This window comes from Thamnophis sirtalis, unplaced genomic scaffold (assembly GCF_051295495.1).
Source record: "Thamnophis sirtalis isolate CommonGarterSnake01/CBP01778 unplaced genomic scaffold, rThaSir2_p1.2 scaffold_2, whole genome shotgun sequence".
NCBI lineage: Eukaryota > Metazoa > Chordata > Lepidosauria > Squamata > Natricidae > Thamnophis > Thamnophis sirtalis.
This window is the reverse complement of record NW_028261382.1, coordinates 16,346,154-16,373,760: the sequence shown is the minus strand read 5'-3', so window position 1 is coordinate 16,373,760 and position 27,607 is coordinate 16,346,154. Positions and strand designations below refer to the sequence as shown.

The window sequence follows — 27,607 nt, the reverse complement described above, 5'->3', positions numbered from 1 at the left end:
CTTTTATTACTTCAGCTTAAAAGCCTGATTCTAGATAGTGAAAACAAAATCTTCCTCAGTCATTCGTTCTTCTTTTTCACCTCCTTTTTTCATATTGTTTGACATTTTCTGGATTTATTTTTTCTTTTTGATCTCTTCTCTGAAAAGTATCCCAGTAGTTTGAAAAAGACCTCAATGCAGAAATTTGAAATGAGGCCAAATGGTACGTATGACCTAAGATATTCCTCCCCATCACAAATCTATTTGAACTGAAAGGTGATGACATTTTTAATTTTTTTAATTGATCTTTGTTTTTCTGAATTTGGTAATTATTTTGGCAGCAAGGTGAGCTGGGTTTTACAGTGAACTAGCCAATTCAACAAACACAACAAAGATGATCTGGTTTTCCCCTTTTTTTTCATCCTAAAGATTGCATCAACAGAAATTCAGGACTGTGTTATTGGGAAGAAAAAGAAATTTATTTGCTTTTTTTAAAATCAATAAATAATTTACAATATTTACATCACAACACTCCATACAATTTCCACACACATGCAATAAGCTTGAAAGGGAGGCAGTGTGTTTGTTATACGCTTTCCCTGTCTTTATTCAGATTTTCATTCAGAGCCTCTTGGGTCTTCATCGGCTGAATTCACTCAGAAGCCAAAATTTGACTGAAGATAATAAAAAATAAAGTGCTTTGTTAATAATTAGAGGTTTAAGAAACGATATCTGGGAAACGGTTTTAGAGCTCATCATAATCAGAGAAATAAGTTGAAGAGAATGAAAGATGACAGTTAGGTAAGAAAAACCTCCCTATTTGTTACATTTTACTGTTTTCAAGAATTTTGATTTATGAAACGCTAAAATGAAATGCCATTTTGATAGTGGCCAGTTAATTTGGATTAAAATCCCCCTCCTCTTATAGTGACATCATTGAATCGGGTTTATAGGAGTTGTAGTTAGCATGGGTTATGAGCATTTTTGAGGAAAATTTCACATGAAGGATGAGTTCTCATCTTCATCGCAAACAGGGTGATAATTCAGGTTTCCATTGCTGAATTGTATAAATTCAGCCAAAGATTTCCATATATGGTTTATCCAGTTCCTTAAATGTTATTCAGGCAAAAACATTTTAAAAATCACACTGCATTTCTTCTGTCACACTTGGACGAAGCTGCAAGAGATAATTGGTGGAAATTTGGAAAAAATGTCTTGAAAAAGCTAGGTAATGATTGTGTTCCAAAGTGAATGGCAATGGGTGCCATAGGTTTATGCAAGCATGCATGAATTATGAAGGCAAAACAATCTTCACTCTTCACAGTCATTTATTCCTGGGATCCACCTACCATCTAGGACTTTTGCTCCAATCCAATTTGCCTGAAATGCTATCTAAATAGGGTCAGTGGTGATAAAACCTGGCAACCAAGCACTGTGGACATTCTGACCTATACTTTTTGTGAAATCATAGTACTGTTTGCTAATAGTACTTTTGAGCTAAATGTGGACAGAGAGAGATGTCCATCTTGACTCCCTAGATGTCTGAAAACGTGGGAATAGAGTCTCCCCTAGGACCCTCTCCAAGTGACCCCAATTATTCTCAAACTACACAAGGCAATAGAGAAAACAATCATGTCCACTGATGAACAAATCATGAAGAGAAGTAATAAAAGTACTCTTTTAAATATTTTAGGAAAGAAGCAGGGGAATCTCATCTCTTTGCTCACTTGGCAAAATGAACATGTGTAACATTTAGTATGTGTTCAACTTACTACACACTCAAACAAGATAAAATATCAGCTAGCAGATGATCAGATGGATGTTCATGCTTGAAACATACAAAAACAAGGCTTTGTGTATATCTGGATGTCCTTCTGGTGTTGTGATGGTCAGATAGGGCTCACAATTTAGGAGCAGACTGAACTCACTTTCAAAGGTTTCCCTAAAACTTGCATGTTGTCAATCTACACAGCAAACACACCCACACAATATGTCCCCTTCCCAAGAACGGGGTTACACCCATTATGGTGTATTCAAAATAGAAAGGGATCAGGATAAGTTTAAGGATGGGAGAGTTCTCATCTGGCAGCTGGACCTAAACCCAACATAATGTTTCAACAATTCCTTAGCTCAGGTGTTGTACAAAGAAAAACATGGAGCTAAAGAAGGTGCATCTTGTAAAACGGTACTTCCAGAATACTGAGGCAGGCCTTCTATCTCTGCCTTTCTCCCTCGAATAAAACAATGGCATTGTTGATGAGGCCTACCCATCTTCTGGAAACGCAACTTCTCGATAATTGATTTATGATCAATGATCCATCACTTGTTGCTCGTATGTAATATGAGCTTATGTACCGGAGACAAATTCCTTGTGTGTTCAATTACACTTGGCCAATAAAGAATTCTATTCTATAATACAAGACCCAAATGGTACAGTAATGCCACCAACTCAGCAGGCAGCCTTCTCAGCAGGGAGATTGACCGGAACAGCTCATCATGTCGACTGCAGAAGCAGAAAGGAAGAAGTCATTGGGGAAGAAGGTGCAATTACGGTCTCAAAACCGACACCACTGGTAAAGATGTTCCAGCTCATCTATGGATTGGCATGGTTTGTTTTCCAAAATGAAAGACTTGAGGATTATGTCAACCAAAGGATTTGCACCTAGTGGTGGCACGGCTGGAGTAATACTGGCCTAGTTCCCTAGCTTATTTTCCTATGTAGAATAGGAGTGGACAACGAGTTTGAAAACAGGACAAACTTTGTGGTTCTTGAACCACACCCAAGAGTTGGAAAGAAAACACAATCTGCTCACATTGCCCATGAAACCAGGTTGACCCTCCCATTCCTCCCCCATTCATTCTTGGCTAAAGCGAAAGGAAGCCATTTTCTATGAAGGAGACTGAAAAGGAGTGAGCAAGGAAGGAAATGAGTTTGTGAGGGTGACGTCTGCCCAGAGGAGGCAAATGGACAATCAAAACCTTGCAGATTGGCTCCTAGGCACCATTCCTCTGGAAGTGGAGAGAAATACCATCGATACACCCACCCATCCAGGAGCAGCTGCCAGCAGCTGCCCAAGCCAATCTGGAGAGAAGTGTGCACCAGCAGGCTCCCATGCACAAGGATGCAACCACGCGAATCCATTTTTCATGAGCAGGATGCAAAAACAGACAAATCACCCCCCACCCAAGGGCCGTGGGACTGTGCCCATGTCTGGCCCATTTAGGGATTCTTTGAATGGTCATCTCCAAGCCACTATATGCACAGTCCAGAAGCAACGGTTGCCTCTCCAAACACTATTATACAAATGCCACTGCCAGTGAAAAAGGCATTCAAGAAAAGTGAGAAGGCAAAGGTCTGCATCGTGTGTAGCAACTGGAAGAAGGGGACGGGTGGCTGATGTGGCCCTTGACCAGCCTTCCACATAGAGGAAGCCTTTGTTGAGAGGAAGACATTGACAGGAAGAGCCAAAGTCATGTTTTCTAGATGTGACCTGGGTCAACACAATCCCCGGTTGCTTCCGTTTCACACCTGCCCCAAACTGTAACAGTGGTCCTCAGTTTCCCAGCTCCACCACCAAGTGTGTCTGGGCCAGTCTACAAGAAAAAGGATGGACTTTGATTCAAGCATAGGAATGCCAAGAGGGAAAGAAACAGAGCCATGGAAAGCTCGGAGGTGGCCGTACCGCCTGACTCCAAGTCTCGTGTCCTTTCAAAGAGGTGAAGCTTGTCTTTGTTGGAGTGGAGCATCTTGACGTCTTCAAAAGCATAATAAGCAGCCAGGGTGAAGTTGACATCACCAGTTGTCAAGAGATCAAAGACACAGGACTGGAAGTACAAATCCTCAACCGGGAGCTTCTCTTTGCATTTGACTGTGGCTGATTCGTAGGTGAAGACCTCGGGTGAAGAAGGTGGATTCGAGCCTTTCCGGGGAGGGCGGTTTTCAGTAGCCTTAGGGGTGGGAGGAAAGGCATGGAAGTCTAGCTGCTGGTTGAGTGGACAACCCCGGAGGCAAAGATAGAGGCCCTGGTTGTCTCCGTCCTCCACAGCTTTCACAACCTCCTCTGGCATCCGGACGGCAAAAGTGAGGTAGCGACCAACTTGCCTCACTACGATGGTGGTGCCAATGTATTTGGCCTGGATCTCAATGTGTTGGCCAGAGACCTTCTCGGTGATCTTCAGGCTGTTGGCACCATGCTTGTCACCGCCATTCTTTGAGCCATCAGCAAAGGCTGCTGGGAGTTCATCCATCTCTGCTTGGTACACCTTTTGTTCCACGCACTCCTGGAAGCTCTTGAAAATGATAGTGAGCTGGTGGGAATGAAAGGCAAAAGGTTACCGACATTGACAAGACGGTCTAGATTGGTTCATAACCCACCCGTGTTTGCTGTACCAGGTCTAAACGCTCAATTTCTCTCTTCTGCTAGTTATCCTAACTAAATTGTCCTTTCTTTCAAAAAGCATGAAGACATGGTTTTGCCAGCAGGGCAGAGACCCCAGGGAACTATAGAGCCCACCAAGTGGTTGGTCCAATTGTTGTTGCCAGGGGTATTCATCATGCTTTGTCAACCATGAAAGACAGGGAAAGGCTTTTGACTATACCGGTAGTCCTCATTTAGTGACTTCTTGTTCAGCAACCATTCGAAATCACAACAGTGCTCAACAAGAAGACTTATGGCTGGTCCTTGAAGTTGTGGCTGTTGCAGTGTCCCCACAGTCAAAGGATCATGATTGGGGCACTTGGCAACTGGCACACGGTTACAATGGTCACAGCTTCCCACAGTCACATCATCACCCCTTGTGATCTTCACGGCCAGTTTCCAATAAGTCAAGTCAATGAGGATAACAGCCACCACCTGATGTTGTGCTTAATGACTACACAGGATTCCTTAACAACCACAACCTGAACTGCCATTGTACATTGAAGATCACATTTAATTTCGTTGTACAAGGTGCAATGACAATAAAGTAAAGTAAACTAGACTAACATATTTTTAATCTTAGCTTAGGAGTGTGATCAATGATTCTATGATGCCATTGAACTGGGGGAGGCCAAATTTTCCCATTTGTTTAGAAACACTGGATACTTTTAAAGGGCAACCCCCTTTTAGTTTTTGAATCCCTCCAAAGTAGGGAAAATTGCCCTTATTCAAGAATTTCAGTGAGGCCTAAAGAGTGAAATGAGAGTTCTGAACTTCTGCAACTTTTCTTAAACCCAGGGGTGAAATTCAACAGCTTCTGGAGAACTGGTAGCAAAAATTTTGAGTAGTTCAAAGAACCGGCGAATACCACCTCTGACTAGCCCCAGAGCGGGGTGGGAATGGAGATTTTGCAGTATCCTTCCCCTGCCACGCCCACACAACCGGTAGTAAATTTTGAATTTCACCACTGTTTAAATCTCCCAAACAACCACATGTTGGACTTTCATGGACCACAGAAGGATGATGTGGAGGCCTCCAGAATAAGCCAACTCAATTTTGATGAGAAGTCAAACAAAGCAAGCTTTTCCAAAATGTCCAGAAGAGGTCATACTCTCCAAACCATGCTATGCTATGGGGACATTCCTACCTTGGTGGTGGCTGTTGCCAGGGAGCCAGGCAAGACAGGAGTGTTGGTGACTTGCACATTCAGGTAGTTGTTGTCAATGAGCGGCCAGGCCCCTTGGATTTTGCACGTCTGGAAGCTGTCCGAAAACGTCCGCAGGTGGGGGTCTCCAAACAGCCCACAGTGGGTGTAGTTGGGGCGCAAGGAGTGTTTGTGGAAGCTACGTTCATAGTGGCAGCTCTCAGGGCTGTCTGAGCGCTCCTGGCTGTCGCCCCGAGGCAGTGGGGGGAGGCGAGGCTGGGAGGTGGGACCATCTTTGGAGCAGTTGTGTTGGGTCATGAGATCGTCGATGCCGTGGACCGCAGAGTGGTAGAAGAGGTCTCCCCGGCAGGTGCGAGCTGTGTGGTGGGTGCAGAGGGCGTAGGCGCGCAGGGCAGTGCAGAACTCAGGAGCATCCTCAGCGGCCGGGGGCTGTGTCCCCGAGGTTGCGGCCAAAAATTCAGAGTTGCACTTCATGATCTTGCATGGAGACATGGCTAAGAGAAAGAGAGAGAAGAACACACCTGTTGGAAGTGTCCAGTGAGGCTTTCTAACCTGTCTATACAGGTAGTCATCAACTTACAGCAGTTCCAATAAAGGAGAATATTTGTAGCTCAGGATTGAAGTAAGAGGTCTCCGAACTTGTTTGTTTTCTTGTAGATGTTTCATTAGCCTAACTAGGTAACATCATCAGTGCTACGTTACCTAGTTAGGGTAGTGAAATGTCTGCAAGAAAACAAGCAAGCTCAGAGAGCACCAAGGACCCCATAGTTGTCCTCCCCCTCCTCTGCCTTCCTCTCCTCTTCCTCCTCCTCTCGGTACACCTGATCCCCTTCTAACACTAATGATGTTACCTAGTTGGGTTATGAAATGTCTTCAAGAAAACAAGCAAGCTCAGAGAGCACCATAGTCTTCCTCCCCCTCCTCTTCCTCTCTGCACACCCGATTCCCTTCTAGCACTGATGAAGTTACCTAGTTTGGATAGTAAAATGTCTACAAGAAAATGAGCAAGCTCAGAGAACACAAGGAGCCCATAGTCATCGTCCTCCTCTCCCCCTCTCCCTCCTCCTTCTCCATCTCCTCTTCCTCCTCTCTGCACAACCCGTTCTCTTCTAGCACTGATGATGTTACCTAATTTGGGTAATGAGATGTCTACAAGAAAAGAAGCAAGCTCAGAGAGCACAAAGACCTTATAGTCATCAAAGCACAGCCAGCCGAACAAATGGGTTTAAAAATAGTTTTTATCCTTGGGCTGTCAAACTCTTAAACACAACCATCATCACCCCACGCACACACGGAAACGTATGACTACTTTTTCTTTCTTTTTTCCTAATTACTTGCATAGGGATTATTCTTTATACTATTTATATTGTTTGCATTTGTTGTCATGGATTGCACCCGTGAGACTGAAACCAATTTCATACATATACATAAGGTACAATGACAATGTGAGTATAAAGATAGTATAAAGACTATACTATAAAGAGAAAAACTGGAAAGTCACTAAAAGTGGTTGAGTTTGCAAGGGAACGCTGAGAAAGACATTATCCTAAAATTCCTGACTTGACTCTGCTTTCTTCAATTCAATTTCAAACCTTTCTTGTCAGACTACAACCTGTGTACCGTGAGATTGGCTGAGCCTCCCTTCGTGCGCCCCCCCAACACAACACAACTCACAGTGAAAGACAGAAAATCCCTAGCCCAGTAAAACCAATAACAAACCAGTGGTGGGATTGAATTTTTTTTACCACTGGTTCTGTGGGCATGGCTTGGTGGGTGTGGCTTGTGGGCATGGCTTGGTGGGTGTGGCAGGGGAAAGATACTACAAAATCCCCATCCCTCCCCGCCAGAGGTGGATTGCTCCCCGTTCGGCCCGGATCAACTGAACTGGTAGTGGTGAGAGTTGGAGGCTCCACCCACTCACCCAGATGCTTCTGTGCATGCGCAGAAGCATTGCGCATGAGCACGAGTGAACTGGTAGCGCTGGGGTTTGAAACCCACTTCTGCTTCCCATCCCACTAAACTGCTTTCCAGCTCCGTTCTCCTGTTCTGGGCAACAAAAGAAGATCAACTGGGAGGCTGCGAGGTAGCAGGGGCGGGGCCAGCCTATTTGCTGGTTCTCCAAACTACTCAAAATTTCTGCTGGTCAGAACTGGCTGAATACCACCTCTGTAACAAACACCCAGTCCTATTGCACCATGTGAACTTATTGCACATTGTGCCTGTCCTGCAAGTCAATCATACCATGTTGTTGTAGAGTTATTTTCAATTCAGGAGTCTGACAGCCCATGGATAAAAACTGTTCTTCAGCCTGTTTGTGCGGTACCCTATGCTTCTATATCTCCTTCCCGATGGTAGGAGAATAAAGAAGGGCCAACCAGGGTGTGAGTCATCCCTGACAATTTTCCTCACTCTTCTAAGGCAGCAAGCCATAGCGATGTCGCCTAGTGGTATCAGGGGACAACCCACGATGTTTTGTGCTGTGCTCACCAACCTCTGTAACAGTGGAGGGATTCAAATAAGTTAACAACCGGTTCTCTGCCCTAATGATTTATTCCAACAACCAGTTCACCAAATGGCTCAGAAAGTTAACAACTGGTTCTCTCGAAGTGGTACGAACCGGCTGAATCTAACCACTACAATGTCTATCTGCAGCTGTCCAGCCGGCATACAACACCGTAATGTAATGAGGGAGGATGCTTTCTATTGTGGACCAGGAAAAGGAGATCATCAGTTACTTTACTTCATTGTCATTGTACATAAATACACAGTATACACATACAACGAAAGTCACATAACTCCCAGAGAACAGGCCCAACACACATAACAATCCCCAAACACCCTCCCACTCACCCACCCAAAAAATTCCCCGCCCCTAAACCACCCAAGCATCTACACAACAGACCAAGTAGTGCTGTCCAATAGCTCACTGATGGTGGCCCTTTAGTTCATTGTTGAGTGCCATTATAGCGCTGGGATAAAAGCTATTCAGAAGATGTGTGGTCCTAGTTTTAACAGTTGTTGTTCCACTTTGTTTTTTCGCAAGATCCTAAGGAAGTGGAGTTTGTGAGCTTGCAGGTTTGATTAAAAATACAAGTAAACCCACTTCTCTTTTCAAACGGAGGCAGGGGAGATGGGAGGGAAAAATTGGGAAGAGACTAGGAGAGGCTGCGTGAAGCCCATAGGAGGGCGGTATCGCTCTACGGATTTTACAGATTCCAACTGAAGGAATGAATGTATCCTACGCTTTGCCGTTTCACTCATCTCTCCATATAAGGCCAAATTTTCCAAAGGCAGGTGTCACGCGTAAACTCAGCAAGCATACGAGGGAGCATGCCTCGGTTCTACGTGAGTGGGAAAGAGATCAAAAACAGAAGGACAACCAAGTCTTTTTCTCAATGTTGCAGACAGTGAAGCCCTCGGGAGCGCAGGTTGCATCAGACTCAACAACGTCTCTTTCCCTGGTTTTCTGATCTGCTGTGTGTGAAATGGTGTTGGGTCTACTACAAGTCTCAGGATCCCCAGATAGGAAATCCAGTGTGGCCTTAGCAGACCATACCTAGAAACCTCTTCAGGTTGCCACAAAAGATGATTTCTTGGAAGCCAAGAAGTTTTTTTCTATTGTTTTCCTGCAACAACTAATCATCTGGAGCTGCATTGTTCTTTAATGACCTTAATAATGCCTGATAAACCCCCTTCTTGCTTCACCGGCTGGTCTTCTGCTAAAGCTACCCAACTTAACAAAAAGACAGCATTGGAAGGGACTTTGGAGGTCTTCTAATCCAACCTGTTCAAGCAGGAGATCCTATACCAGGGATGTCAAACTCAAGGCCTAGGGCAGTGGTTCCCAAACTTGGCAACTTTAAGACTTGTGGACTTCAACTCCCAGAATTCTCCCGCTAGCTCTTCTGGCTGGAGAACTCTGGGAGTTGAAGTCCACAAGTCTTAAAGTTGCCAAGTTTGGGAACCACTGGCCTAGGGGGACATATCTGCCCCCCCAAGGTCAAACACAACCCTAATGCGGCCCTCAATGAAATCGAGTTGGACACCCCTGTTCTATATCATTTCAGACAAATGCTTGTCTTCTTAAAAACTTCCAATGTTGGCGCATCCAGAACCCCTGGAGGCAAATTCTTCCACTGCTTAATTGTTCTAATGGTCAGGAATTTTCTCCTTAGTTCTAGGTTGGTTCTCTCCTTGATTAGTCTCCATCCGTTGCTTCCTTTCTTGCCTTTTGGTGCTTTGGAAAATAGATTGACCCCCCTCTTCCTTGTGGCAGCCCCTGAGATATTGACGCACTGCTATTATGGCACCCCTAGTCCTTCTTTGCATTAATCAAGACATGTGTTTTAGTCTCCAGTCCCCTAATCATCTTTGTTGCTTTTCTCTGCACTCTTTTTAGAGGCTCAGTGGCGACCAAAACTGGATGCAATATTAACTTCTTAGATTCCAGGGAACACCATCTACTGTTCAACCAAATAATCAGACAATCTTATGTGCTGGAAGTTGGCTCAAAATAATGCAAGGAATGAAATGTTTTTAATTCACAGTCATGGAACCGAATACAGCTTGTTTCCCACAAGATGTTTAATCAGGCCGGTTACAAACTAAGTAGTTCCATTCGTGTCCACCACCTGCTAAGCTTTTTTTGGGGGTGGTGGTGGTGAATCCAGTCTAGTCCATTTGTGACTCAAAGGGCTGGGTGTACTCAGAGAATGAATGCGCTGATGAGATAAGCATGTTAAGCACGTTGTGGGATTCTATCCTTAGAAACCATAATTGGACTAGAACTCACTTTGAGAGCCGGGATCATCTCCCTTCCTTCCCTAACTTCCTGCCCCCCCCACCCCCACCGAGTTCAGTCAAGATTTGGACACAGAGCAAGGCTGAGCTTTTTCTGGCGGAGTGCCTGTGCAGCTGTTGGAACACATTCTATCTCTCTTCCTAGCACAAATGCTCTTGTGGCTCAGGCATTTTGGCCAGAGAGCAGGAAGCAAAGTCCACATTGCTAGCAGGAAAGATGTTGAGACTCTAGAAAGAGTGCAGAGAAGAGGAACAAGGACGATTAGGGGACGGGAGGCTAAAATATATAAGGAATGGTTGCTGGAATTGGGTGTGTCTGGTTTGATTAAAAGAAGGACTAGGGACGACGTGATAGCTGTCATGCCTGCGAGCCATCTTTTCTTTTGGACTTCAGGCCTGTCACACTTTCTACTGTCTTATTTTCTATTGTGGGAAAATGGGACGGGGGATTATACGGAGTTGGGCGATATGTAGCCATAACAACATTCTTCTTAGAAAGCCAAGGTCATCTTTGTCTCTCTGCACCTGGTCGGAACTGGACGGGTGAAAGCTGCCAGCGTGGCAGTGGGAGATTGGACCCTGTGATGGACTTGTGGGTGTGGGGTCAAGATATTGAACTTTCAACTGGGTGGGAAAAACCAGGAAGCTTTCAGATTCAGGTTTTCCCAGATGTGCCAACAAGGCTCTTTCAATAAATTGGAACGTTGAGGAATCCTGTGCCTCGGACTCTGATTTAATTTTGGATGCTATTTGGAACCCTGACATTAACCCAAATCTGCCTTAAAAGACTTCACCAGCTGCCCTGAACTTCAGGGTGCTGAGGTACTGAGCCCCAGCATTGATCCGAACCCGGGCGACGCAAAGACTCCGGGAAGATGGAGGAAGAGAAGACAATAGCAGTGTTCCAATATCTCAGGGACTGCCACAAAGAAGAGGGGGTCAAACTATTCTCCAAAGTACCTGAAGGCAGGACAAGAAGCAATGGATGAAAACTAATCAGGGAGAGCAGGGATTCGCTTAACAACCGTGTCAAAAAAGCTTGTAAAATTGGGCGTAACTCCCTTCATGACTGCCTTGCTTAGCAGTGAAAATTCAGCTGCCAATTATGGCCATAACAGAACCTGAGGACTACCTTGCATCAAGTCCCATTAGGTTTTTTTTTTTTAAAAAAAACAAATGCTTAGGAGGGTTGCTATTTTGTCCTTTATTTGGCTTGGTTTTAATTTGATTGCGTTGCTCTTACTATATTGTTTTAGCATACCGTATTTTTCGGAGTATAAGACGCATCTTTCCCCCCCTAAAAGAGCGTGGAAATGTTGGTGCGTCTTATACACCGAACACAGCCATTTTTGGCCTCCCAAAGCCCCACCCAAACATCCCATTTTTGTGAAAAACGGGCCATTTTTTGCAAAAATGGGGGTGTATTTGCCTTCCCCACCCCCCAGACTTCAGCAAGGCTGGGGGGGGGGGGAAAGGGAAAAATGTCCCTATTTTGCTGAAAAACGGGGGTGTTTTTGCCTTCCCCCAGTCCTGCTAAAGCCTGCAGAATGCTCCTGGGGGTCGGGAGGGGGGGACAAAAACGTTTTTCCTTACTTACCTCTTCAAAATCTTAGTGCGTTTTATAGTCCGAAAAATACAGTATATATTTTTTTTCCAACCCTTTTTGGATTGTTAATGAATCCGAAAAGTTTGATCTGGAGCATTCCTGCCCTGAGATCAGGATGGAAAAAAACACTCCCTAGCATCTGAGCTGCCCCCCTTCCTGCCCCCCCCAAAAATCCTAGCCAAAATACTTCTGACAGCAGGCATTGCTGGCAGAGCTCTGGAAGAACTCATTTGAACAGTAGCCAAGAAAGCTCTGTTCGTTCAATTCTGCATAATCCATTTTCCATCAACTCAGAAATGCATTTGGGTTCCAGCCATGGATGACTTAGCATAGGAGCAGGATCTGCTTTGTGTCTGCTGCTTGGAGAATTAACACAAAAAGTGGGGGGCGGTGGAAATATTCAGGAGGTGGGGGAGGAGACAAAATCTGCCCTGGGCCCAGAGTTTCCCCAAAATAATTGTCTCTTATTTGCAAGCAATGCAAAAGTGTTTATAGACAGGACGCAATTCTGCACCCACACACCCGTGCGCCAATTAAAAACAAAAGTGATACGGAAGACAGTGTGGAAAAAAAAGAAAAAATCTTGAGTGTTTCAGTTCTTATTCAATTTTTATCCCTTTAAAAGCAGCCAGATTCTTGTCCTTTTGGTTGATCTGACAATCTGCTTGTTGGCACCAAATGCTAATTTTCCAAGCGGCTCTAATTGAACCAGCCTCCACAGTGAGAGGTAAAGGCACCCACCGAGACACCTACACTCACAGCAAATAAAATAAAAATAAAATAAATCATAATATGGCTTTATGGATTTTTTTTTGCGTCCATCACAGTCACCCTGCATTGGATGAATGATCTTTGCTGAGTTCTGCAAGCTGGCTAAGCAGTCTGTCGGGGGGGGGGGGGGAAGGGGAAGGTGGCCGGGGAATAACCGTCAGCAAAACCAGACGAAAGGATGCAGCCAAAATAAGAAGCCAAGAAAAATTACACAGACGTCCTCAGTGCGCAATGCACAGGCAAGTCACAGAATTTATGTAGAGAGTCTCAGTCATCCAGGTTATGGTTGTGCCAAAGATGCTTTTTTTTTTCCCCAGGAGGCAACTGGACTTTCTGTTTTTTTTCTTTTGAAGATGTTTCGCTTCCCATCCAAGAAGCTTCTTCAGTTCTGACTGGATGGTGGGGAATGGAAGGATTGATATTCCTTGCAGAGAGCTGGTCCTTTGCATCCTTTTAGAGAGTCTTGGAGGTCACTTGGAGGTTTATCTGTGTCCTCAGGATCACTTGAGTAGTGCTAATGGTTCCTGTAGTCTGCAATTTTTTTCCTCTGGAAATCTCATTCTCTATCCTCCCCTTCTTCTTCTGCTCTCAGTTTTTCCCAGCATGAGGCTGTTCTCCAGGGAGTCCTTCCTTATCATTAGGTGGCCAAAGTATTTGAGTTTCATCTTCAGGATCTGGCCTTCTAAAGACCAGTCAGGGTTGATATTCTCTAAGACTGACCAGTTGGTTCACCTTGCAGTCCAAGGGACTTGCAGGAGTCTTCCCCAGCACCAGAGTTCAAAGGCCTCCATTCTTTGGTGCTCAGCCTTCCTTATGGTCCAACCTTCACAGCCATCCATTGCAACTGGGAAAACCGTAGCCTTGACTATACACACTTTTGCTGGCAGGGTGATGTCTCTGCTTTTTAGTATGCTGTCTAGATTTGCCATAGCTTTCCTCCCCAGGAGCAAGCGCCTTTCCTTCCCTCCCTCCTGCCAAATCTGAGTTTCATCTTCAGGATCTGGCCTTCAGAAGAGCAGTCAGGGTTGATCTCCTCTAGGACTGACTGGTTTGATTGCCTTGCAGTCCAGGGGACTCGCAGGGGTCTCCTCCTGCACTTCACTATTTGTTTAGCAGCACATCATGGCAACAGGGCAAATTAGTTTTGCAGTGTGTTGTACCGAAACTGTGGCTATCTCTGATAAACATCATCAGTCAAACCACTAGGGAGTTTTATAGACTGAATCCACCCTCTTTGGGGGAGGGGGGGAAGGTGTCATTCACACCTGCATTTGAAATTTGACATCTATTTATTTATTCAGTCAATGATCAACAACATAACGTAGAAACAAGAGAGATAAAAGACAGCAATTACAATCAGAATCTACAGGGAGATGTGGGTGCAATTATAGATTAGCAACTGCAAAATAAATCAAATACGGTATACTCTAAGGACACGGTGGCTCAGTGGCTAAGACGCTGAGCTTGCAGAGCTTTGTCGATCAGAAAGGTCGGCAGTTTGAATCTCTAGTGCCGCATAACGGAGTGAGCTCCTGTTATTTGTCCCAGCTTCTGCCAACCTAGCAGTGCGAAAGCACATAAAAAAATGCAGGTAGGAAAATAGGGGCCACTTTGGTGGGAAGGTAACAGCCTTCCGTGAGCCTTCAGCATTTAGTCATGTCAGCCACATGACCACAGAGACATCTTTGGACAGCGCTGGCTCTTCGGCTTTGAAATGGAGATGAGCACCGCCCCCTAGAGTCAGGAACAACTAGCACATATGTGCAAGGGGAACCTTTACCTTTAAGCACCTGTATTTATTTCTCTCACACCAGTGAATCTAATAGAATAAAACTATACATTAAAATATATGCCTCTAAAAATTATTCAGAAATAGCTAAGCAAAAGATTGATTAAAAATAAGGGTGTTTGGTTGTTTAGCTGGTTTTTCCCTTATTATCATCTCAGCAGCAGCAAATTCTGTTCTTGTACGAGGGGTGGGTGGATTTCAGCCCTGGAGAAGATGGTTCAGATAGAAATTATATGACCTGCCTAGATATCACTTGCCTTTGAATGAGGGGCCAGAGCTGAAAAAAGAGAGCCCACCTCTCACCCATTCTGGCTATTCTAACAGATTAACAGAGTTGGAAGGGACCTTGCAGGCCATCTATTCCAACCCCCTGCCCAAGCAGGAGACCCTACATCTGCCTCTACCTAGGATTGAACTCACAACCTTTCAACCCCTGGCCCTTTGACCTGGGAATAGCATCCAAAGAAGAACTGAGCATCCCACCCCTCTGAAAGAACAAAAGGAGTGGGGAGGGGCAGAGGCCCTGCAAAACTGCTCCAAGGAATTAAGGGAGAATTGCAACTGGAGGCAAAGATCCCCGAAACAGAAGCTCTGGGAGAACTGGGGACAATGGAAGAAGTGGTCTATGGAGAGTCTCTGTCTTTCAGGTCAGGGTTGTCCCAAAGATGCTTTTTTTCAAGAGGCAACTGGACTTCCATGTTTTCGCTTCAAAAACCTTTCGCTTCTCATCCAAGAAGCTTCTTCAGCTCAGAGCACCTTGGGAGACAATGGAAGCTGACCAGAGGTGGTATTCAGCCAGTTCTGACCGGTTCTGGAAAACTGGTAGTGGAAATTGTGAGTAGTTCGAAGAACCAGCAAATACCACCTCTGGCTGGCCCCGCCCCCATCTATTCTCTGCCTCCCGAGTCCCAGCTGATCGGCATTCCCAGTTGACCGGCTGGGTCTTCTTTTGTTGCCCTGCACAGGAGAACGAAGCTGGAAAGCAGGTTAGTGGGATGGGGAGGGAATGGGGATTTTACAGTATCCTTCCCCTGCCACGCCCACAAAGCCATGCCAGAACTACAGAACCGGTAGTAAAAATGTTTGAATCCCACCATTGAAACTAACCGGCTGGGGTCTCTAGCAAAGAGAAAAAGGAAGAAGAGAAAAAAAACCCATAGACCCATTCCCACTTTGGGGAAGGGAATTGGGTCAGGTTTCAATGGCAAACCTGGAGAGGACATATAATAAACTTCCCAATGGATACCAGCATTTCGATCTTTAAATGACACCCGGCCATTTCTCTATCCATGGACCGGCACTGGGCCACCGCATGCCAGAAACCAGGAATCGCAAACAAGCAAAACCCCATCCGAGCAAGCAGTTCCTGGTGCCCCAAAGATTGGGGCGAGGGTGCTGCTCTCTCTCAGCTAATTCCCACAGGTGTGTCTTTCCTTTTCGGTGGTGAATTTCTTGAATCTAACTAAAGCTACTTAAATTTGTAACAGTGAGAAATAAATGGAGATCAACAAAATAAAGAATATATGTTAAGATAGAGATGTAAACAATACGATGATGATAATGATGATCATTAAGATTATTATACCTAATATTATATTATATTTTCATTAGAAGGTAAGTGAAGAAGGAGAAACGAACAGAGCGATGATGCCGATTATTATTACTGTAAGATTAGAGAATCATTATCAATGTAATGGAGCAGTGGCTCAGTGGCTAAGATTGTCGATCAGAAAGGTCGGCAGTTCGGATCCCTGGCACCACGTAACGGAGTGAGCTCCCGTTACTTGTCCCAGCTTCTGCCAACCTAGCAGTTCGAAAGCACGTAAAAAATGCAAGTAAAAAATAGGAACCACCTTTGGTGGGAAGGGAACAGCATTCTGTGCAGCTTCGGCACTTAGTCATGCCGGCCACATGACCACGGAGACGTCTTCGGACAGCGCTGGCTCTTCGGCTTTGAAACGGAGATGAGCACCGCTCCCTAGAGTTGGGAACCTATGTGTGAGGGGAACCTTTATCTTTATAAATGTAATCATACTGTAAATTTTGATAGTAATAACACAGAGATATTTGTACCCAGAAGATGATGTTTAATGGAAGATGATATGTTCAAGTTAAAAATTGAAATAAAAAAATATATTAAAAAATAAAATAAATTATGGCATCTCCCCGCACTCCAATCCCATGACTAGGAATCTGTCCATTATTTTAAGGTTGGATGAAGAAAACAATCAACTGTATTGATCTGAGTGAAACATCTTCTCCTGGTGTGAAAAACAAAGCAGACCCCTTTTGAAATGAAGCAGGAGGGAAGAACTGTGTGAATGAAGCTCGTTTAAAAGTTTTGCAGGCATGGAATACAAACAGGATTCTGCATGAATATAAACTGATGACAGAAGGAAAGGGGCGAAACTTCATACACAGCCCAGCAGTTGAGTCAAGCACCTACGGGATCTCTCAATTCTCCATCCAATTTTCAGGGCCAGAAATTGGATTGGACAACATTTTTTTTCAAATTTCTCCAGGGGGAAAGAAAAATCCTTCAACCACTTCTCCGTGACCTTCAGTGCTGGGAGCTTCCACCGCCCTCCTTCCACCAAGGAGTCTTTTTTAACGGAAGAACGGAGCGCTGCAGAAGGGACTGTCCAACGAGAGTGAGAACATGCATAAAAAAATAAAAGCTCTCCTCGCACATACAGTATGTGCTAGTCGTTCCCAACTCTAGGGAGCAATGTTCATCTCCGTTTCAAAGCCGAAGAGCCAGCGCTGTCCGAAGACATCTTCATGGTCATGTGGCCGGCATGACACAACGCCAAAGGTGCATGGAACACTGTTACCTTCCCACCAAAGGTGGTTCCTATTTTTCTCCTTGCATTTTTACATGCTTTCGAACTGCTAGGTTGGCAGAAGCTGGGAAAAGTAACGGGAGCTCACTCCGTTATGCGGTGCCAGGGATTCGAACCGCCAAACTGCTGACCTTTCTGATCAACAAGCTCAGCCTCTTAGCCACTGAGCCAGTGCGTCCCTTCGAGAACATGCATATGCTCTCCTAATTAAAAAAGAGCAAGCATGTAAGATTTTACCAAGAAAGCAAAAGACAGGATAGATAGTTCTCAACTTACAACAGTTGATTTGGTGATTGTTTGAAGTTACAACAGCACTGAAAAAAGTGACTTACGACCTTTTTTCACGTGGTATGTGATCAAAAATTCAGATGCTTGGCAACTGACTTGTATTTCTGATGGTGGCAGAGTCCCGAGGCTGGGGGGGGGGAGGGGGGTCACGTGATTCCTCTTTGCGACTTTCTGACAAGTAAAGTCCAGGGGATGCCAGATTCACTTAACAACGGTGTTGAATTGATTCACTTAACCGCTGTGGCAAGAAAGGTCATAAAATGGAACAAATCTCATTTAACAACTGCCTTGTTTAGCAACAGAAATGTTTGGGGTCAATTGTTCTTGGAAGGTGAGGATTTCCTGTAACTGACTAACCAATAGAATGGTATTTGTTATTCTCCTTCTTCTATTTTTTTCCTTCTGCTCCTCCTTCTATTCTATCTTTCTTCTTCTTCTACTCTCCTTCTTCTATTCTTCTTCTCCTTCACCTCCTCTCCTTCTCCTTCTATTCTATCCTTCTTCTCCTTCTACTCTCCTTCTATTCTTTTCCTTCTCCTCCTCCTCCTTTCCTCCTCCTCCTCCTCTTTCTCCTTCCAATCTATCCTTCTTCTCCTTCTTCTCCCACTCTCCTTCTTCCTCTATTCTTCTCCTTCTCCTCTACCTCCTTTCCTCCTCCGTCTCCGCCTTCTACTCTCCTTCTCCTATTCTTTCTTCTCCTTCTTCTCCTACTCTCCTTCTTCTTCTATCCTTCTCCTCCACCTCCTCTCCTTCTATTCTATCCTTATCCTTCTACTCTCCTTCTTCTTCTATTCTTTTCCTTCTCCTCCACCTCCTTTCCTCCTCCTCCTCCTCTCCTTCTATTCTATCCTTCTTCTCCTTCTTCTCCCACTCTCCTTCTTCTTCTATTTTTCTCCTTCTCCTCTACCTCCTTTCCTCCTCCTCCTTCTACTCTCCTTCTATTCTATCCTTCTTCTCCTTCTTCTTCTCCTACTCTCCTTCTTCTTCTATTCTTCTCCTTCTCCTTTTCTCTTCTGTCAACATTTTGCAAAATCCGACTTTTCCTCATTTAGGGTGACCCATTTCCAAAGCCATAGAGTTGGCAGTCCTGAGGGTCCCGAGCTTTAGAAAGGCTGAAACGGTTCCTTTTCCCACCTGCCACCCAGGGCACAATTCGACGTAGCAAAACTAAGCAGGAAAGAATTGCCTGGAGAAATGGGAGGAGGGGCATTTGCACAAGGTACCCCACAGCCTCTGGAGAGAAGAGCTGCTAACAAGCAACGTGATAAATGCGGGCCTTGAAAAACTATCTTTCTCTCTACTGTAGACCCAGACAAGGCTCTCCCTCAGGGAACCATGTGTAATCCCCCCCCAAGGCTCTACTCACCCCACACCGATGCCCAAAGGCTAAAAGAAAAATGGAAAGCAGCTGGAATCGGAAGACAGATATTCCGGAAAGTTTAACAAATGTTCTAAATCCCTGGCAAATGATTCTTCCCCCTCCCCTTCCTTCTAATGGAAAAAATCCAAATGGATTTGGACTGCTCTGGTTTTGTGGTTTTTCCGAGCATTTTCACATACACACACACACACACACACACACACCCTGAAGGAAGTGTCATGTAGAGATCCAGACATTCAGCAGAAGAGAATTCACAAACCTGGGTTTTGCAATAAGCTTGGCTCAAGTATTCCAGTTCTCCATTTCCATCCTTGGTATATTTTATTGATGCAATTCCTTGGGGGGGGGGGGTCATAAAAACAAGGGAGGGTCTGACACCCCCCTCAATACAGGTGATCCTCAGCTTACAACAGTTCATTTAATAGTTAACAACCGCACTGAAAAATAGCGACTTACGACAGTTTTTCAGGCTTACAACGGTTGCAAGATCTTCACAGCCACGTGATCAAAATTCAGGTGCTTGGCAACTGGCTCAAACTTATGATGGTTGCAGTGTCCTTGGGTCATGTGACAAAGTCGTATTTTCTGCAATCGAGTTTGGAGCAGTTTACCTTGAGTTTGTGTCTATTGTGCGCCCGTGTATCGTTGTGGTTGAAGCTGAAATAGTCGTTGACAGGTAGGACATTGTAGCAGATAATTTTGTGTACTACACTTAGATCGGACCAAAGGCGGCGTAGTTCTAAGTTGTCTAAGACCAAAATTGTGGTGATTCCCTTAACAACTGTGACAAGAAAAGTTGTAAAATGGAGGGGGGGGCGAGCTCCCTTAACAAATGTCTCGCTTAACAACAGAAATTTTGGGCTCAATTGAGGTCATAAGTTCTGTATAGAAAGTCGCGTTTGTCTTTCTTTTCAATATATATTTTTTTCCATCATGAACGCTGTGATTTTCCTTTGAAAAGCTCCCAGCAAGCCATTGATTGGTATAGGCAAACTCAAAACAGATAAAAAAATTTTTTTTTAAATCTGGGGAGGGGACTTTTAAAGGAACTTTAAAAGACTTGGAGCTCTTTTTTTTTAGGGGAGGGGAATTAAAATCTCTCTTCGAGGTGACTGTTTTGCTTACTGGATTTCTGCAGCATGACCTGAGAGAGCACGGGGGCTGGAAAACAAGGATTGCACATGCCCCCCACCCCAATCTGCATGCTATTCCCTTCGGGGCTAAACAAAACCTTCTTTCTCACACAGGTGTGCACAGGCTCCACCAAGCACTTGCATATCAATCAGAACGCCCAGGTGAGCCAGCCCTGTTCCAGGTATTCTCACAGGACTCTGCATGCTGCAACTGCTTTTATTTTATTTTTATTTTTTTTAAAAAATACTGGCACGGAAGGATTCCTGGTTGGAACTTAAGCGTTTGTTTGGATCATGCAATGCGCAACGTTTTCCTTGCTGGGCCTCCTCTTCACATACGCCAAGCCCAAAGGCATACAGGGAAGAGCCCCGGGCGCATCGCTCTAAATAACAACTTGAAAACACAATGGAGTGCCTGCCAAAACGTCTCGTTGCATCTCAGGGGCTTGTGTCAATTCCGAGAAAAGGGTGTGGCAATCAGCAGCCGAAAGCAGGCCAGTTCAATCCGTGAGTTTCATAAAGAGTGGAACATTGGCTTTGAGAAACGGAGAGATGGATATATATGATTTATGGGCGGGAGAATCCATTTTGGATTCCTCCAGATACTTCCAGGGAGCTGAGAATACAGAGATCCCATCTCTCCAGGGCTGTACCCCTCCCCCCACATTCTGTTAAAGCCCTTTCCTTCCACCCAGTGGTGGGATTCAAATAATTTAACAACCGGTTCTCCGCACTAATTGATTTCTTCCAACAACCAGTTCACCAAACTGTTCAGAAAGTTAACAACCGGTTCTCCCGGAGTGGTGCGAACCAGCTGAATCCCACCACTGCTCCCACCTCCGTGGAAACTCACTGTCTGGATTTGTAGAACATGGAAAAAGACTAGGTGAAAATGGGGTTCGTTCGTGGCACCAATTATAGAGGAGATGAGAAAAGGCCGGATCTCCTGGTATGGACATGTCCTGAGAGCAGCACCTTCCACCATGGCCAAGACTCCCTACCAACTAGAAGTCCATGGACGTGGGTGCCCAGAACACAGATGGCAAGACACCATCAACAAAGATAGGCAAGGTGCAAGCCTGCACCCTGGAGATGCACCCTGCATTTGTGGGAATATGCTAGGGGGGGGGAGGAGGAGGAGGAGGAGGAGGAAGAAGAAGAAGAAGAAGAGGAAAAAGAGGAGGAAGAAGAAGAAGAGGAAGAAGAGGAGGAAGAAGAAGAAGAAGAAGAGGAAGAAGAAGAAGAAGAAGAAGAAGAAGAAGAAGAGAAGGAGGAGGAGGAGAAAGAAGAAGAAGAAGAGGAAGAAGAGGAGGAAGAAGAAGAAGAAGAGGAGGAGGAGGAGGAGGAGGAAGAGGAGGAGTTTGTTACTGATAAGCCAGTTGGAACCCAACCATTACATGTAGATGGTGCCTGAAACCATATTGTAGATATTTTATTTTATTTTATTTATTTATTTTATTAAATATATTTATATGCTGCCCAATCCCGAAGGACTCCGGGTATCAAACAGATATCTGTTTGAACCCTGTGCAATATATAAACCCACTATTTGTTAACCCACATCTCAGAATTGTTATGTGTGAATGCAGTAAGTGGGATGTTTATAATAGTTGAAATATGACGAGATCCATCTGCTTAGCTAAAAGCAATAAAGACCAAAGCTTAACTGGAAGCAGTAAAATAGGCTGGAAAAGGCTAGTCGATTTCTTACCCAACACCTTTACTAGGGTGGGATTAGAACTCACCATGTCCTGGTGATTGGCCCAAAGTCACCCAGCTGGCTTTCATATTTAAGGTAGCACTGAAACTCACCCCCTTCTGGTGATTGGCCCAAAATCATCCAGTTGATTTTCATAGCTAAGGCAGGACTGGAACTCATGGTCCCAGGATTTCTAGCCTGGTGCCTTAATCTCCAGATCAAAGTGACCTTCAATGATCAATTTAATGCTCATGAGGACCCAGAAGCAAGGCAAGAGGCTGACTATTTATCTACTGTTTACCTATATGTCATACAGATCATATATTGTCCAAGAGGCCAGCAATGTCTCCTCTCACACAACAGGTTCAATGTATAGGAGCCCATTATTTTTAAGTCAGCTGAACATAACACAACAGAAAAACAGGTAAGCTACATGACAGTCAAGCCTATCACAAACATCTCCAGAAAGGTCCCACATGAGAAACAGAGGTCTTTCCAGGGCCACCACAAGTGCCTGAAGCTTCCTTTTCCATGTTTTTGTTCAAGTCCATTTTAAAGCCATTAACCATCTCAGTGTAAAGAGGGCTCTTCTTTTTCTTCATCGGCTGAGCCAACTACCTCCGCTGCATGACTCCAATTCCTGAAAACATCCTTCACACAATGACTAACCTACTTGCTTGTCTCCCAGAGCAAGCAGTCTGGTTCCTGCATCTGCTTATTTTGGGGCATTTGCACAATTTATTAAACCACAAAGTTAAGTTGCCAATCCTTTAAGAAAAAGTTAATCCAGGTAAAAAACAAACAAACCTTACACTTTGCACCTTCTTCAAAAGCAACCATTAGGCTCTTTAATAGGCAAATTAAGCCTTGGCCACAGAAGTCTTACAAAAGTGACTGAGTTTCATCTTCTAAATTAAGGTTGTATTGTATTTATCTAAAATAACATTGTACTGCTAACTAGGGCATACAAGACCAATTCTCGAATACAGCTTGTCTGCCTGGAATCCACACTATTTATCAGACATTAATACAATTGAGCAAGTCCAGAGGTATTTCACAAGATGAGTCCTCCACTCCTCTGCTCGCAATAGAATCCCTTACGCCACCAGGCTTGAAATTTTGGGCTTGGACAATCTGGAACTCTGCCGCCTACGATCTGAACTGCATAGTACACAAAATTAGCTGCTACAACGTCCTACCTCTCAACAACTACTTCAGCTTCAACCCCTCAATAATACACAGGCAAATAATAGATACAAACTCAAGGGAAACCGCTCCAAACTCACTTGCAGAAAATACGACTTCAGCAACAGAGTGGTCAATGCCTGGAATGCTCTACCTGACTTCATTGTTACATCCACAGCTTCAACCTTCAACTGTCTACCGTGGACCTCACCCCTTTCCTAAGAGATCCTTAAAGGGCACCAACGCACCAGCATACCTACCAGGGGTGGGTTTCAACCGGTTCACGGTGGTCCCCGCAAACTGGTTGTTCAGCGAACCCGGAAGTAAGTAACTTCTGGGAACGGTGAAGGGCGCACCCGCATGCCCGCGCTCCTTGCCCGGTTTTGACGAGTTCTGCGCTTCCACGCATGCGCAGGATGCATACAGCGCCTGCGCGATCCTCCAGGAGCAGCTGGAGCATCGCACAGACGCTAGTACGCATGCGTGCACTGCGCGCGTGCACGAGGACGCCGCTGGCCCCGTTCCAACAGAACCCGTTGGAACGGGGCAAGAAACCCACCCCTGATACCTACTGTCCCTGTCCTACTGTCCCCATTTATTTGTACTCATTTCCTTCGTTCATATCCATGTTCATATTTATACCTGCTATCTTGTACATGTTTGACAAACGAAATAAAATAAAATAAATAAAAAATAGAAGGAGAGATTGGACAACTATTTGTCTGAAATGGTATAGGGTTTCCTGCCTTAGCAGTGGGTTGGACCAGAAGACGTCCAAGGTGTTTTGGAGAAGTCACGACTTCTGAAGGTAAGTTGTTCCACTGGTTCATTGTCCTCACTTAGTTCTAGGTTGCTTCTCTCCTTCATTAATTTCCACCCATTGTTTCTTCTCTTACCCTCAGGTGCTTTGGAGAAGTTGGGGACAAAGAAAGCGTCGTGGTCACTAGCCCCCAGTGCACCTCGGCAGTGGTTAGAGATCCACCGTTTTTGAAAACCGAATAGCCAGAACCTTGGGGAAGAATCACAAGCCTTATTTTAGATCTGTCCTACAATTTTAAAATCACGTCTGCAAGTGATCAGGTGAGGTCCAACTTCCCGCAAGACCGTATGTCTCTTCTATGGAGTATTCCTCATGAGGAAGAAATGGTGTTGGGGTGGAAAGATGAGCATATATGACATAGACCAGTGTTTCTCAACCTTGGCAACTTGAAGATGTCTGGACTTCAACTCCCAGAATTCCCCAGCCAGCAAATGCTGGCTGGGGAATTCTGGGAGTTGAAGTCCAGACATCTTCAAGTTGCCAAGGTTGAGAAACACTGACATAGACTCTATGTCATTTCCAGTCTCTTCTTAAAAGGGAGCATCCACAACGTCCGGAGGAAAGCCGTTCCACTGATTAATTGTTCTCACTGTCAGGAAATTTCTCCTTAGTTCTAAATTGCTTCTCTCCTTGATTAATTTCCACCCATTGCTTCTTGTCCTACTCTCAGGTGCCTTTAAGAATAACTTGATTCCCTCTTCTTCCCCCCCACTGAGATATCAGAACACTGCTATCATGTCACCCCTTGTCCTTTTCCCTAGACTAAATGGCTTTCCCATTCACTGCCAGCCCAATAAATCTGGATCTCGTTCTGAATTTTCCAGTTCCTTAAAACTGGTTTGGAACCTACCTACTGCTGCTATAACACACACACACACACACACACACACACACACACACACACACACACACACACCACCCTTGTAAGTACCCGAGATGATTACGGCAGGTGATTAAAAGAGAAACAAAACAGGAGAGCTGTGTTGTGGGATTGCCCTCGTAATTACCAAATTTGACAATTGCAGGTTGCAGTGCTCTCGAAAACGTTTTACAAGCAATTTCCAACCCTCCTAAAAAAGAAAAGGGACCGGCTGCCTTTATTATAGAGATGGGCACGATAGGCTCCCTTTTGCAGGGCAACTAACTAACCCCAATAGAGAGGTCAATTTCCCTTCCCAGCCTTAATTTTGCAACCCTTCCAATTACTCTGGTTTCTAATGCTTCCCCTCCCAAAAGCCTTCCCACACGCATTAGATCTGCCGGGCAGATTCTCTTCCAGGTGTCAAAAGCCACTTGGGTCTCTCTAGCCAGTAATTCCAGTCTGGATCACTCCAGTCCGCCCGGTAACTCACTTGCTTTCCTCAAACTTCCCAGCTTAAGCATCCTGAATCCGCAACTCTCCCAAAACTTTGGCTCTGCTTGCACGTCAGCTATGGAAGATAGAGCAAGCCTGATATTTATCTCCACTCCGAAGGGAATTAATTGTTTTGCTTTCTTCGGAGAAAAAAAACTGTGCTTCAAAAGCAGGATGGCAGAAGGTTAGGGGTGTTGACCAGTGGTGAAATTCAATTTTTGTTACTACAGGTTCTGTGGGTGTGGCTTGGTGGGCAGGGGAAGGATACTGCAAAATATACATTCCCTCCCCACTCTGGGGCCAGCCAGAGGTGGCATTTGCCGGTTCTCCGAACTACTCAAAAGTTCCGCTACCGGTTCTCCAAAACCTGTCGGAACCTGCTGGATTTCACTCCTGGTGTTGACCCACAGAGAAAAGGGATGTGGCTCTGAGGACATACTCATTCTGCCATCTTGACTACAGGTAGCGTCTTGACTTATGAACACAATTGGGACAGGAACATCGTCTGTCGCTAAGCGAAGAAGAGGCGATTAACTGAATTGTGGCCAATCTATTTATTATTTTGGTTTTGCATACTGCCTACTGCTTTTGAGGGAGGCCATTCATACACCTGATAAATAGGTAAAATTCAGTAACAAAGATTAGCCTATACTTAATTCAAGTATACTATACACTCAATCGTATTATTCTATTGTTCGGCATTAAAAAATGGACTCTCTGCCTTCTCACAACACACTGGACATAAATTGGCCTGCCTCTTTTCAGCTTAGCATGTGCCTAAATTCCCTTTTGCATGGCTATTTTACGGCTCAGTGTTTTGCATGAATACAATAATCTAAATTCCTTAAACCTGCCTATCTTTGTTGAAGAGACACTCAGCGAAGGAACAACTACTGTTCCTGCAGGAGTCAAGAGGCCATTATAAGTAACAGACAATCCTCCGCGAAGTTCTCCATCCTCTTTTGAAACCAGATTGGCAGAATAGCAATAGCACTTAGACTTATATACTGCTTTACAGACCTTTCTAAGTGGTTTACAGAGTTAGCATCTTGCTCCCAACAATCTGGGTCCTCATTTTACCCACCTCAGAAGGATGGAAGGCTGAGTCAACTTTGAACCTGGTGAGATTCGAACTGCCAAACTGCAGGCAGCCGGCAGTCAGCAGAAGTAGCCTGCAGTACTGCACTCTAACCACTGTGCCACCGTGGCTCGTATACAGATAGTATACAGATAGTCCTCAGTTTACGACCATAATTCAGCCCAACATTTCCATTACTAATCAAGAGAGTGGCTAAGTACCTTCCAACAGTTCCCTCCCCACTCTGGATTTCTCCTGAAATCCTGTGACTTTGCCATTTTGGATGCTTGGCAGATTAGCTAGATTAGTTGAACAAGCATGTTACCAACAATGATTCGCTTAGCAACTGGGGCAAACAGGGTTGTAAAATGGGGCAAAACTCACTTAACCACCGTCTGGCTTAGCAGACAGTGGGTTCAACGGTAGTCATTAACTGGAGGGCTACCTGTATTTCAAGCTTCTTCCCCACAGTGTCAGGCCTGTGTTAATCTCGTTACCGGACACAACCTCCTGATGAAGGGGGGCAGCCTGTCAGGCCTGGAAGCCATCTTTTGCATTTGGGCCTTCAGGCCTGCAACATTCAATCCTGTGGGGAAATGGGAGGGGGGATTTTATGGAGTATGTGAAATATATATAGTCATAACAACATTCCTTTCTCAGAGAGTCAAGGACGCCTTGCCCTGCACCTGGAAGGGTGTGACTGGGAGGCATCTCCAGTTGGGACAGTGCCTGATTGGGCCATGGGATGGACATGAGGGTGCTGGGCAGGGACTTGGACTTTGGTTTGGGTGGGGAAAACCTGGAAGCTTTCAGATTCGGGTTTTCCCAGATGTGTCAATAGGATATCTCTAACAAAGTGGAACTTTGAGGAAACTCGAGCCTCGGAGTCTTCTTTCGTTGAGGGGTGTTACTTGGAACCCCGACACATGATTTCTTTTAATTTTCTAGAGAGCAACATTTTGGGAACGTCGCCTTTAACACGACACTCATTCCTTCCCCATTCCCAAGACCGGTGGGCCTACCGTCTTTTCATATCGTCAGGCTTAAGTTAACACTTCTATGCTACCAGCTGTTGACATCTCCCCTTCCACAGCATTTACTCAGAAGATAAGTAGAGTTAAAACAGCTCCCCCATCCTCAGCCTGCCAAGACTTAAAGCCACTTTAGAAAGTGTCCGGCTAAAAGCCTCTTATCTTCTTTTCTTCAGTGATGGTTTGATTCTTACAGCTGTCTCAAAGGGGCTTTTTCAAAAAGCGATTGGACTGTTTTTTTTCCTTGCAGAAGAAGTCCTCAACTTG

General features: G+C 44.9%; 1 protein-coding gene across 1 annotated transcript in view; it reads right to left on the bottom strand.

The window, feature by feature from the left end:
• Positions 1–436: 436 nt before the first annotated feature.
• Positions 437–27,607, bottom strand: part of RGMA (repulsive guidance molecule BMP co-receptor a) — a 50,477-nt gene continuing 23,306 nt past the window's right edge. The window contains exons 3-4 of the mRNA XM_014059546.2: positions 5,545–6,056; positions 437–4,287 (exon numbers count right to left, since the gene is read on the bottom strand). Of these exons, the coding sequence (XP_013915021.2) occupies positions 3,574–4,287; positions 5,545–6,056 (1,226 nt within the window). The 3' untranslated portion in view covers positions 437–3,573. The remainder of the gene's footprint in view (positions 4,288–5,544; positions 6,057–27,607) is intronic.